The sequence below is a fragment of the Macaca fascicularis genome, chromosome 6 (assembly GCF_037993035.2).
Source record: "Macaca fascicularis isolate 582-1 chromosome 6, T2T-MFA8v1.1".
NCBI lineage: Eukaryota > Metazoa > Chordata > Mammalia > Primates > Cercopithecidae > Macaca > Macaca fascicularis.
The window spans coordinates 134,021,639-134,033,545 of record NC_088380.1 but is presented as its reverse complement, the minus strand read 5'-3'; the positions used below and the strand labels follow the sequence as shown (position 1 = coordinate 134,033,545).

Below are 11,907 nucleotides of genomic sequence, written 5' to 3'. Positions count from 1 at the left end.
CTCCTGCCTCAGCCTCCCAAAGAGCTGGGATTACAGACATGAGCCACCACACCCAGCCTTATCCCCTTTGTTGATGTAAGTGGCAGAAGGCTTCAGTTCACAAGTCCAAGTAGAGACAGGTTGACCTCAGCCCAATGTGGAAACTGCCTCTCCTAAGTGCCATCACCCGAGGAACAGTGTGCCTCTTTCATTGCTGCATGATGCAAACAGCAGAAACATTTCTCCCTTCCTCTTTGTGTATCCACATAAGACAGCTGACTCTCATCATGCACCCTCTCCACCTCGCATTAACTCTCATTTACATCTTTAGCACCAACTGGCACCTTCTTTCAAGGTCTCGATAGCTCCCTGTATGCGGAACCCCTTCTGGTTGCCAAAACCAGCCCTTGACTTTTTCTGGATGGTTGTATTCTCTAGAATGTTCCCAGGTCACCATTTTCCTCAGAAACTCACATCCAAATGTTTTAAAAGCACTCCTAATTCCAATTAGATAAAATGTTACTTGAAAATATAAACATATTATTGCTTTCCTAAATTACATCTCTAGAAATAAAATATGTATGGAATTTTATGCTAGTATAAAAATAGATCAGGATATGGTCATTCAAATGTATAGCTTCTATAATATTCATTAAATACTCACTTCTGATCTATTAGCCTCATCATTCATCTGGTTATTGTAAACTGGCTCATATTATTAGCTAATTTTTCATAATAGTAATGTTAGCTAACATTTACTAGGTGCCTAGTGTATGCCAGGCACTGAAGTGTTTTGTATGTATAAAGTTATTAAATTCTCACAAACCCTATGAAATTTATTGTACTCTTACTTCCAATGTATTGCAATATAGAAACCAAGGCCTTAAGAGGCTAACTTAACCCACAGAACCACAGTCACACAGCTAGCCAGATGCTTTATTTCCCTAACTAAATAATAAAGGACTCGAAAACAGCTCATGCCTTACACGTCTCTGCATCCCCAACTGTGCTTGGCATTCAGAGCCCCAGTAAAGAAGCAGCTATTGAAAGAAGAAACAATGTTTTATTCATGTTTGATCCCTACTCTGCAGTGCTATAATACAAATGTTTCAAAGATGTTTTAATCATAAATGAAAGCATGAGATTTAGAAAGCAAATCCACATACTATAACCTAAAGCTAGTTACAGAAGACTTGACTCTCAGCCACTAACCTGAGTTCCAGGGATCCAAATATGAATAAAATGTTGCCTCTGTCTGTCAAGAACAAGTATTCTGAAAGGACAGCCTATACACATGCAATGAAATATAATAAAATGGTATATATTGCTTTTTAATTGTGTCTGTAAAGTGTTATGGGGCCACATATGAAAAAAATATATTATTTTTTCCATAGGAACACAAGGTTTTTTCTCTCATTAATCAACAGTAGAATCGGATATAGAAAGAAACACTAGAGTTTTTTATTAGAAAGTTTATTGCATTAATCTATAAACTCATTTGGTGATATAAATGACAATGTAGACTAATAATGATGAAAGTTTATCATCTTTGGAAAATAGAGATATTTCAACACCGAAAGCATTGTTTGTTTGTTTGCCACAACCACGTAAATCCTAATGCATTTTGATTTTTTCTTTTTAAAAATATAGATTGCAATTCAGTCATACCAAAATGAAGCCTAGACTACATACTGAACTAGCAGACCCAGTGTTAGGACATCAATATTAACAGGACTCTAAAAGGGCAGTTTGCTGTACATCTTTAGTTAATAAACAAGCAACCATCCATACCATGTGATTCACACTTGCATATGCATGTACACTTTCATGACGTGAAGCCTTGAAGACCAAAATCTCTCTTAAACATTCAGCTTGAATAATAAAGACATGTTGCCCAGAGATAGAAAATTCATTATTTTAAAAAATATAACCTTAAAACTTAACTTTGTATGATTTTGTTTAAGCATAAAGTGGACTACCAATATTGACATTTATTATAAATGATATCATGATACCCTTGTTTAACTTTTGCAATATTTACCATTTAAAATCTCAATAATTGACGGCTACTGTGGCTCTGTGGGGGTCAAGATGACCACACTTTCATAAAGTTTTTGCATTTCTCACAACACACAGTCATTATGCTGATGGATTTGGTTCAGTCAGGTTACAGCTGTCCTACTGTAAAGTTCTATGGCTGGTTTTCCTGAAATTGGTGAATATAAATTCCATAAAGATAATGCTAAACATATTAAACTCTCTATTGACATTACTACTATATCATAGGACAGCGATTAATGTCAAACACTGTAAATAATTATAAAATGTTCCTTATTATCATATAATTAACCTCAAATAACATATTCTCCTTATTAAAGCAAACATGAGTTATCATTTGGGCAAGTTCTGATGTACTTATATATAAACACAAATAATTTATAAATTTTCTGATACATCAACTTCTAAGGAAGGAATAATAGTTTGGCTAACAATACTATATGACTGGCATTGGCTAAGTATCTCTAAACTCCTTTACTGCTTTGACCACCATGGGATTTAGAAAGGAAATTAGTTATAGGGTCCAAAATTAACATGGGTTCAAAGGTCATGAGAATAGATTCACTTGGTATGAAGAGTGACATCACTGTAAAATTAAATTCGATACATCTGGAAAAGTTCCTAAAGTTTGTAATTTCAGAGGGAAAATTTTGCCAAAGTTCTTTTGTTTTCTCTTTAATTCTCATTCTAACAAAAGTTTTCCTTTACCCAAATTGATATCAAAATATTTAGAACATTTTGCCTTCTCAACCAGACCTCTCGAAATGTAACACGAAATGTAACACGTAGTTTTACAACATTCAAATTGCTACATGTGTCCTGATGTTTGAAAAGTCCTGAGTAAGCTCTAATAAGAATTGCCTCGGCCGGGCGCGGTGGCTCACGCCTGTAATCCCAGCACTTTGGGAGGCCGAGATGGGCGGATCATGAGGTCAGGAGATCAAGACAATCCCGGCTAACAAGGTGAAACCCCGTCTCTACTAAAAATACAAAAAAAAAAAAAAAAAAAATAGCCGGGTGTAGTGGCGGGCGCCTGTAGTCCCAGCTACTCGGGAGGCTGAGGCAGGAGAATGGCGTGAACCCGGGAGGCGGAGCTTGCAGTGAGCAGAGATCGTGCCACTGCACTCCAGCCTGGGCGACTGAGCAAGACTCCGTCTCAAAAAAAAAAAAAAAAGAATTGCCTCAATTCAGAACACAAACGTCATTTCAGGACATCAGCTAACTGGAGTGATTTACTTGTCAAAAAGAGCACACAGGAAGGGATAGCAGTGGCCCTTTGGAGTCCACATCTATTGCCCAGATTTTAAGTTGCTGTTGCCTTTGTACAGCAAGCTTTTAATTTATTAACAGTGGAATGAGAAAAGAAACAGTTGTTTTTTTGACCTATCTCTAGAGAATAATGGGGAAATTCAAATTTACCATGGAGCTCAGAAGAGATGATCTTTAAAAGGGGGAAAATGTCTAATTTTTTCTTACCAATAAGGACCCCTGATGGCTCCTGACTCACACGTGTCTCAATTAGATGCCTATCACCTAGAGTTGGGAGCCAGCCGGTGGCTAACTATTGGAATAAATCAATTGTTTCTAAGGTGTGTTCCAGGTCACTCCCTATTTCCTTGAATTGACTTTGGAGTTCCTCAAAATGAGCAGCCATGAATGCAGTGAGTCTGTTGTATTATCCATCTGATCAAACTACCATCATATGTGCCGATGTGTGACATGAAATAACTGGATATTCCAACTCCATAACCAGCAGGGACAATGACTTACGTGCATTACTAGCAGAAGGGATGCACATACATATTTGTTAACTGACTCACTGAGACAGAATGCCATGTAGGATTTCATGTCTTTAAAAGATTGAAGACCACTGTTTCTCTTATAAAGTTGCTTCCTTATTCAGTTTTTCAGCCCCTTTGCTTGGTCAAACAGATCAATGGAAGGGAAACTGGCTTTCTTGCATCATGTCAGCATTCTCATATTGCAAGATAAGTCTGGTTTGCCTGGAACAGTCCAGATTTAAGCTCATTACAAGATAATTATTAACAATGCCCTCCATTTACTCTCAAGAGTGTCCCAGTTTGGATGGTCAATTCTATGATCACCATAATGAGAGTTTTTTGTAAGATGAGTCTGTGGTACTCATGCAGTAACGTTTCCTTTCTGCTCCCCTTCTCCCTGGTTTAACCAAGGCTCAGAACCAACAGATCAAAAGGAACTCTATTTTGGAATATTGAAAAGCATCTCTCTTTCAATCATAAGCCAATCACCTGTGGTTACCTATCTTAGTAATGGCCAATTTTAATCAATTCAAATTATATATTTTTATCTTGTGCCTCCAAAAGAAAAAAGAACAATGCATTTTTATCAAGCAAAAGATAAGCGGCAATAATACAAGGAACAATGAACATATAATATAATAATTTTTCATTAACAATCCAAACACTACAAAACATAGAATATGCAACTTAAAAATGGAAATACAAATTAATGAAAAGTGGGGTACATGTCACATTAGCGATGCAAAAGACCAGCTTAAGCATAGTTTCTCTAAACTGACAATTAATAAAAGGAAAGTGCCCTTTCTCAAATATGTATGCACAAAAATATTTCAGTCACTTCTAGGGAAAGATTAATCAAAATGTTCCGCTAATTCTATATTACAGCACGTATTACTAATGGTTTACAAAACGTAGGCATCATCTTGCACTTAAAATTTACAACCTTTATCAATCATTACACACTCATTCCATCCAGTCTGTCAAAAATAAAATTATTTCATTTCTATATTTATGAAATAACTATTGATATGTTATGAATCTCAAGTGGTGAATATGTATGATGGAGCCAGTGATCAGAATAATGTCATAGATCTGAAGCTGGTTGAGGGTCAGAGAGCAAACCACCTCTGCCTGGCATATTTGTGTATTGACTTCTGCAATACTTCCTACTATTTCTAAAATAATTCTAATTGTATGTTTTCTCATTCTAAACAAAACCTAAGATTTTCATATTTAAATTGTCTGTCCACTTTTAGAGTATATTCAAAGTCTATCCAGTTATACCACCTGACAGAATGTTTCCTCCTGCATTCATATTATCCCTACAATTCTGAGTCCAGTTGAATAAAGTTAAGAATAAGGACTTAACAATATGTACCTTTTCTTCTACACGTTCAGTGATTCCCACTTTCATGAAGTAAATTTTATGGTAAACTGTACAATCCTAGGTACAGCTGTATAATGCAAATGAAAAAGAAAATATTCAAAGTTTAATTGTTCAAGCAACAATGCCAATGTCCACTGCAACCTGCGTCTCCGAGGGAGTTCTGCAAGTTCATGCTTTCAGCAAACATCTTACAATAAGTCATGCTTCACGGTTATAGTTCAAAAACTAACAGCAATGGCAAATCACATCTCTAACTCCTTCAAATCCACCTGAACAAAAAGCACCTATAGTCAGTGTCAGCCTCAGCTTTGAGCTTTCCAGTTCATATCCAACAATTGCAGCCTCAGCTTTCAGCTTTCTGGTTCATGTCCAACAATTGCCTACCGAGTTGATTAACATTCACATGAAAGTGGCAAAATTGAGGATGGAGAAGAACCAAACAGCAGTTCTGGAAAGGTTTCCAGTGGCTACCAAGCAGTCCTTTGGTGTCATTCACTGCTGCTGCTGCTGCTACCGCCACTGTCCTCTTGCTTGGGAGAAGATGAACTGTCTCGGACTGGCAGCAGGTCATAATGACAAGGGATGTGACTGTTCTTTGGGAGGTCATATGGATCCTGGGTGAGATGCCCATTATTGCTGAATACTCCTTGGACAACACTCACTGTAGGTTCTGTGATAACCAAGGACACATTAATTTATCAGCAATGGAAACATTTTTAAAAAGAATATGGCATTTCTTGCAAATTTCAAACATACCAATGGGACTTTTAAGAAAATATAAGGAAACACTGGTTTTAAAAACATGATTTTAAAAATCATCACATACAGGTGGCAACTCTGTATAGCTGGATCAACTGGCAAAACACAAATAGTGTTCAGAACAAAAGGATGACCACGTAATCAGGATGAAGACATTAAGGGAATATACAGAATCCTGGATATGAATCATGGTCTGAAAAACCCCTTGGGGATAATGTAGGCCAAGCCCCTTATTCCACAGGTGAGAAGACTGAGGTTCTCAAACGTTAATTCGGTTCATGAAAACACTCAACAAGTTCACAACTTTGGGACTCAAGACTCAGGCTCTCAGTTGAGTTCCCATCCTACTGTGGTGGGTTTGTGGGACAGTTTAAAGGAGAATTGCTACTGACTTTCCAAAAATAAATTTAGTTCACTTTGACTTCCACTTTAAAAAGCTGTCTTAATACTTTAAAAAGAAATTCTTTTGTGTATTTTTTCCTGGGGACATACCTGGCATAAAATAAAATACTAGTAGTAAAGTAGGCACTTCATTTACAAGTAGTAGAGAATATTTTAAAGTTAAAATCACAAATACTCACAGAGATATAGAAATAGAGAGAGAGAAAAAAAATGAAAATATATAGCCCTATTGTTTAGCCAACGGTAGTGGTGGTATGTTTTATCATTTCCCAAGTGGTATTTGCAAAAGACAATCAAAATAACCTCAATTTTAAACTGAATTCATATTAATTTGCATCACATTCACGTCAGAGAATATCACAACTATATTGGACAAGTTTAAAAGTAAAATGTTTCAATCTTGCTAAATGCATTATATTAATATAATGAACCAGGAAATGGAATCACCTGTTTAATCCACTTGAACTATTTGTTTTGGCTAACTAGATATATTAGCTAATAGGATACATATGCTATCCACATGTGTGCCAAAATATTCACTATGGTTACAAAACAAAAGATGGATGATTAGGTGAAAAATAAAGAAAATTTACCTTAAATTTTTCTAAATGATATTGTCCCTGGAAAATTCCTTTGGCATCAATTAATATGATCACTAAAAACACAGGTTGCATCTATTAATAAAATATGGTGACAAAACCCCGTCTCTACCCAAAATACAAAAAATTAGCTGGGTGTGGTGGTGCTTGCCTGTGGTCCCAGCTACTTGGGAGGCTGAAGTGGGAGGTTGACTTGAGCCTGGTAGGTGGAGGTTGCAGTGAGCCAAGATTGTGCCACTGCACACCACCTGGGTGACAGAGAGAGACCCCATCTCAAAAAAATACAAAATAAAATAAAATACGGACCATTATTTTCAAAAAGATTTCTATGACCTGCAACTATTAAATTCATAAAGACTTTAAAATTGTTTTTAAAAACTTATGCACTCGGTTCTTTCTATGGTTAAGAGATCTTACCAACTTCATAGACATTCTTGTTGGCTGAAGTTGAGTTGTTGATCTCTGCATATGGGGAATCTCTTCGTGCCGGCGATTTCATCTCCACATAACCACACTCTGAGCTTTTAGGGATAAGTACAGGTGGGTCTTTAATAGTGGCATATGGGTTCTCAGAACTGCTTAGAGAGCAGTTACTTGAATTATACTCAGAATTCTTTCCCAGGTCTGTGAAGAGAAATGGGAAGAGAAAGCTAATGCTGTGTCACTGGCAACATCATTTCTTGGTAATAATTTACTTTTTTTCTTTATAGCTAGGTTTCCATAATTCTACACACTGAAAATAATACTACACCTTTTCCACTTGTTTTGGAGAGAATTTGCTATAAAATTACCCATTCGTAAAGCAGCTTTAGTTCCTCTCCAAGATGAGTACTGACATCAATAACATCAATATCATTATCTGATTTCATTTTTATGATCACAGTCAAACATAATCAATTACATTCTATTTTATTAATAGAAGATTTACTGAAGTTCAATCAAGAAACCAGCTGTTGATGGCCCCAGGGGCACCAAGAGTGCTGGGTTATCATGACAAGAAGGCATTGGTGCTGGGAGGACTCCTGGTAAAACTCTGTACTGGGCACCTAATCACTCACACCCATCCTAAAAAGCAGACCTTGGTCAACATGTAACCATGCGGATCTTTTCTTATTGTCTCTGCTATTTCCCCTTATATGTTTCTGTCTCCCCATAAGCCATATTTCTTTCATATGAGTGTTTCCTCAGCAAACGGAATCTTTTGTTCCCCAAAGACTTAAGCTCTACCAAGGTCCACCTCTGGTCAGTTTCTTGATGTCAGTCACACGTTTGTGTGTTTGCTGTAGTAACTGACCACACTAAAAATTCTACATTTTCTCTTGTCACTCTATCTTGTTTAAAAAATATTTCAGTCTTTGAGGTTAAAAAAATTTAATTGTGCTTCTGATTTCTTCTTCAAATTTACACTATACCTTTTAAGGATTTTCCCATATAGCTTCTGTCAAGTCCAAAAGCACCTGTAATAAAGGAAGAATAAAACACCCAGTGAGAATTTAAAGGAAGAAAAACCCCATCCAATATTCCAAGGTCCTGGAAGAGGATCTCCCACTGCAGCAAACAACCAGGCTGCTGCTTTTCAAGTCTTTCCACTGGATCAGTTGTCCCAGATGTCCCCAGTGCTTAGAATTAAACACACACACATTTGGTCATTCACCCAGTCATTTACAGTGATTCAGGAAAAGCTAGTCAAAACAGGACAGAAACTGAGGCCTAGAGATAAATCAGTATACTGATTCAAGGTTGCACAGTGAAAAGACACAGCCAAGACCAGAGGTGACATTTGACACCTATGTGCAGCTCTTTCAAGGAAGGCTCTGATGGTTTTCAAATCGTTTTCCCAATAATCATTATTCGGTTCGGTTATATTATTGTCTTCACTATAAGCATGTTTTCTGGAGACTGGAAGCTTCAAACACTGTTGACTAACACTTTACAGGTGATACTAGCTCTTGCCCTTCTTTATTCAGCTTTTATTTTAACAATCTGACTTTTCCAGGTATGGGGACATAATTGTGTATGAGCCTAGATACATACAAAAAAACCACTTTCTCATTGGAAAATGGCCAGCCTTTATTTCGTGGGTGTGGGGAGGGAAATAGGAGCATTCCTGCTCATGCTGGAAAAAATTGAGCATGTAGGCAAGACAGAACGTGCAACCTCTTGCAGAAATCAATCAGGTCATAAGCATGTTGTATAAAATACAAGCATTTAATCACAAATTCACACTATTAAAAACAAAATAAGAGGATATTACCTAGCCCATTTTATACTATCTGGTGTATACATGCAAAATTGCATTGTTAATACTGCATGGGAATCAAGTATTCTACTGGAGCTGTGACAAAGAGGAAAAAACTATAGATTAGGAGACAAAGGAATTACATATCATCACTTATTGGCCATACGATTTTGGGCAAGATGTTCCACTCTCTGAGTGTCAATTTTCTCATCTCTAAAATGGGGAAAACAAAATTTGCCTTCCTGGCTTCCAGGGTTTTTGTCATCATTAAGTGAAACAGAGCATATGGAAAGGCTTTGTAAACTCTGAAGCAGCATACAAATGAAGTGTGTCAATTACTCTAACACTCAGTGCATTATACTACCCTCTGCTTCAGTCTTTGCTTAAGCACTCCAAGCCTTTTTCAATTGTCTTTTAAAAGACTATTACAGGCCAGGTGTGGTGGCTCATGCCTGTAATCCCAGGACTTTGGGAGGCCAGGGTGGGTGGATTCCTTGAGCTCAGGAGTTTGAGACCAGCCTGGGCAATACGGCAAAACCTCGTCACTATAGCTCAGGAGCTCGAGACCAGCCTGGGCAATACAGCAAAACCTCATCACTAATCTTTTGAAATACAATACAATACAATACAATACAATACAATACAATACAATACAATACAATACGAATGTTACAGACTTAGGTTAAAAGTAGAGAGTAAAGTAACGACTAGCAATGAACATTCCAGGGAAGTATTTGCGAATGTTAAGGAAATGATACCCTTGCCACTGTGCATGCATCTCTTAGAGTGATGTGAAGCTCAAGTTGTGATGTTGGTGCCCTATGGGGATCACTGAGTAAGCACACACTGTTGTGGAGGAGGAAGCAGCCTCTCCTAAAGGGAGAGGGTCTGTCAGATATCCATCATGTGGGACAGGAAACAGGAATATTTTCCTCTCTCAGGCACACTCTCTTGCATCTGGGATGTGAAGAGTCTAACCAAGCCTACAGCTGGAGGGAAAGGCACAGGGTTACGCAGGGAGGCAGCATAAATGGGTGTGTAGTGAAGAATTAACCTTATCAAAGAAAGGGGGGGGCCTTTGCCCTCAGCTCCTGGGTGGTGATCTTGAAGTCCTTGGACTGTCCTGCCCAATAGGAGTGCTTTTGTTCACCTGGAGGCCCAGGGCTACACTGGATAGTGTAACCAAGTGATTTATGATGGGGGTTTTGGGCCATATGGTATCGCCTCCACCTCTGGAAGGAGAAAGGCTAAAGGTCAATTATGTCTACATGCTAGGAGTCAATCATGTCCATATGACTGAGTCCCCGCCTAAACTGTAACCATGAGAATGCCCATTCAATGAGTTCAGTGAGTCCTTGTAGCAAAATGTTGATCCTGAGGGTAGTCTTGGTGATCCTCGTACTTGGAGCTGATGTCAGAAGTCAGGGTGGTCTTGGGAATTCCCAGACTTTATAATGAGGACCCATGAAGATGGGGCACAGTCTGTGGCCCCTGAGAACAGCTTTATCAAGGAGCTCTGTCTACACTCCTCTTTGCCAAATACTCTTGGTCATCTCCAGACTGTAGCAAAGTCTTGTTAAATGTCCGTTTTAATCTTAGCTGTGCAGTGGCTAGCCTTCTACCAAGATGTGAAAGACAGAACCAGCATGGAGCAGATAGTAAGTTAGGGAATGAGAGCTGGGGCTGTGAGGCCAGACACCCCTGCCAGATTCTCTCTTCATTGCCTTGGAGGATCAGGGAGCTGTTTTAAGGAGGGAGCAGTCAGGATTCCCTGTAAACTCCTATATATACCAATTCCTGGGGCAGGGCTTTCAAATGCTTGGTTTAATTTAATTCACACAATGATCCAGTACACGGTTATTACTCCCATTTTACAAATGAACAAATCAACTCTGAGAGGGTAAGTGATTGGCCCAGTGCCATATCTCAGGGCCTTTTGTGTGTAATTCAAGGCTCTTTCAGATACCATGAAGACAACTATTCCATCATTTAAAGCACCTGTACACTTTATCATACACAACATGCCTGACTCTGTCCTTTGTGAAGAACTTTTTCTGTGCAACAACTTTAAAGGGATGTTAATGCAGAATTAAATAAACCAAGACGATCCAGAATTTCCAATGAAGATTCTATGTTCCTAACACTCAGTCCCTTGGGTCTCATTGAGCCAGAAAGCAGAGACGTTTACATATGACCAATGTAGTGATGTTGTATTTTCTTTTTTTTTTTTTTTTTCTTTTTTTTTTTTCTTTTTGAGATGGAGTCTCGCTCTGTCGCCCAGGCTGGAGTGCAGTGGCCGGATCTCAGCTCACTGCAAGCTCCGCCTCCCGGGTTCACGCCATTCTCCGGCCTCAGCCTCCCGAGTAGCTGGGACTACAGGCGCCCGCCACCGCGCCCGGCTAGTTTTTTTTTTTTTTTTTTTTGTATTTCTTAATAGAGACGGGGTTTCACCGTGTTAGCCAGGATGGTTTCGATCTCCTGACCTCGTGATCCGCCTGTCTCGGCCTCCCAAAGTGCTGGGATTACAGGCTTGAGCCACCGCGCCCGGCCAGGACTTTTCTTTCAGTAGTGCTGGTTGGTATTTTGCTGAATATCAATTCATACATTCCTTTGAGCTAAATTATAAACGTAATTAAGACTCCTAAAAAGTCTCCTTCAATGTTAGATGATGTTACCAATAAGCATATTGTGAGTCTTGTAAGT

General features: G+C 38.5%; 1 protein-coding gene across 6 annotated transcripts in view; it reads right to left on the bottom strand.

The window, feature by feature from the left end:
• Positions 1-1,724: 1,724 nt before the first annotated feature.
• Positions 1,725-11,907, bottom strand: part of MEGF10 (multiple EGF like domains 10) — a 404,496-nt gene continuing 394,313 nt past the window's right edge. For all 6 annotated transcript variants that reach the window (XM_045394871.3, XM_065546702.2, XM_073994145.1 and 3 more), the window contains 3 exons: positions 8,378-8,422; positions 7,383-7,589; positions 1,725-5,875 (listed from right to left, as the gene is read on the bottom strand). In XM_045394871.3, the coding sequence (XP_045250806.2) occupies positions 5,694-5,875; positions 7,383-7,589; positions 8,378-8,422 (434 nt within the window). In that variant the 3' untranslated portion in view covers positions 1,725-5,693. The remainder of the gene's footprint in view (positions 5,876-7,382; positions 7,590-8,377; positions 8,423-11,907) is intronic.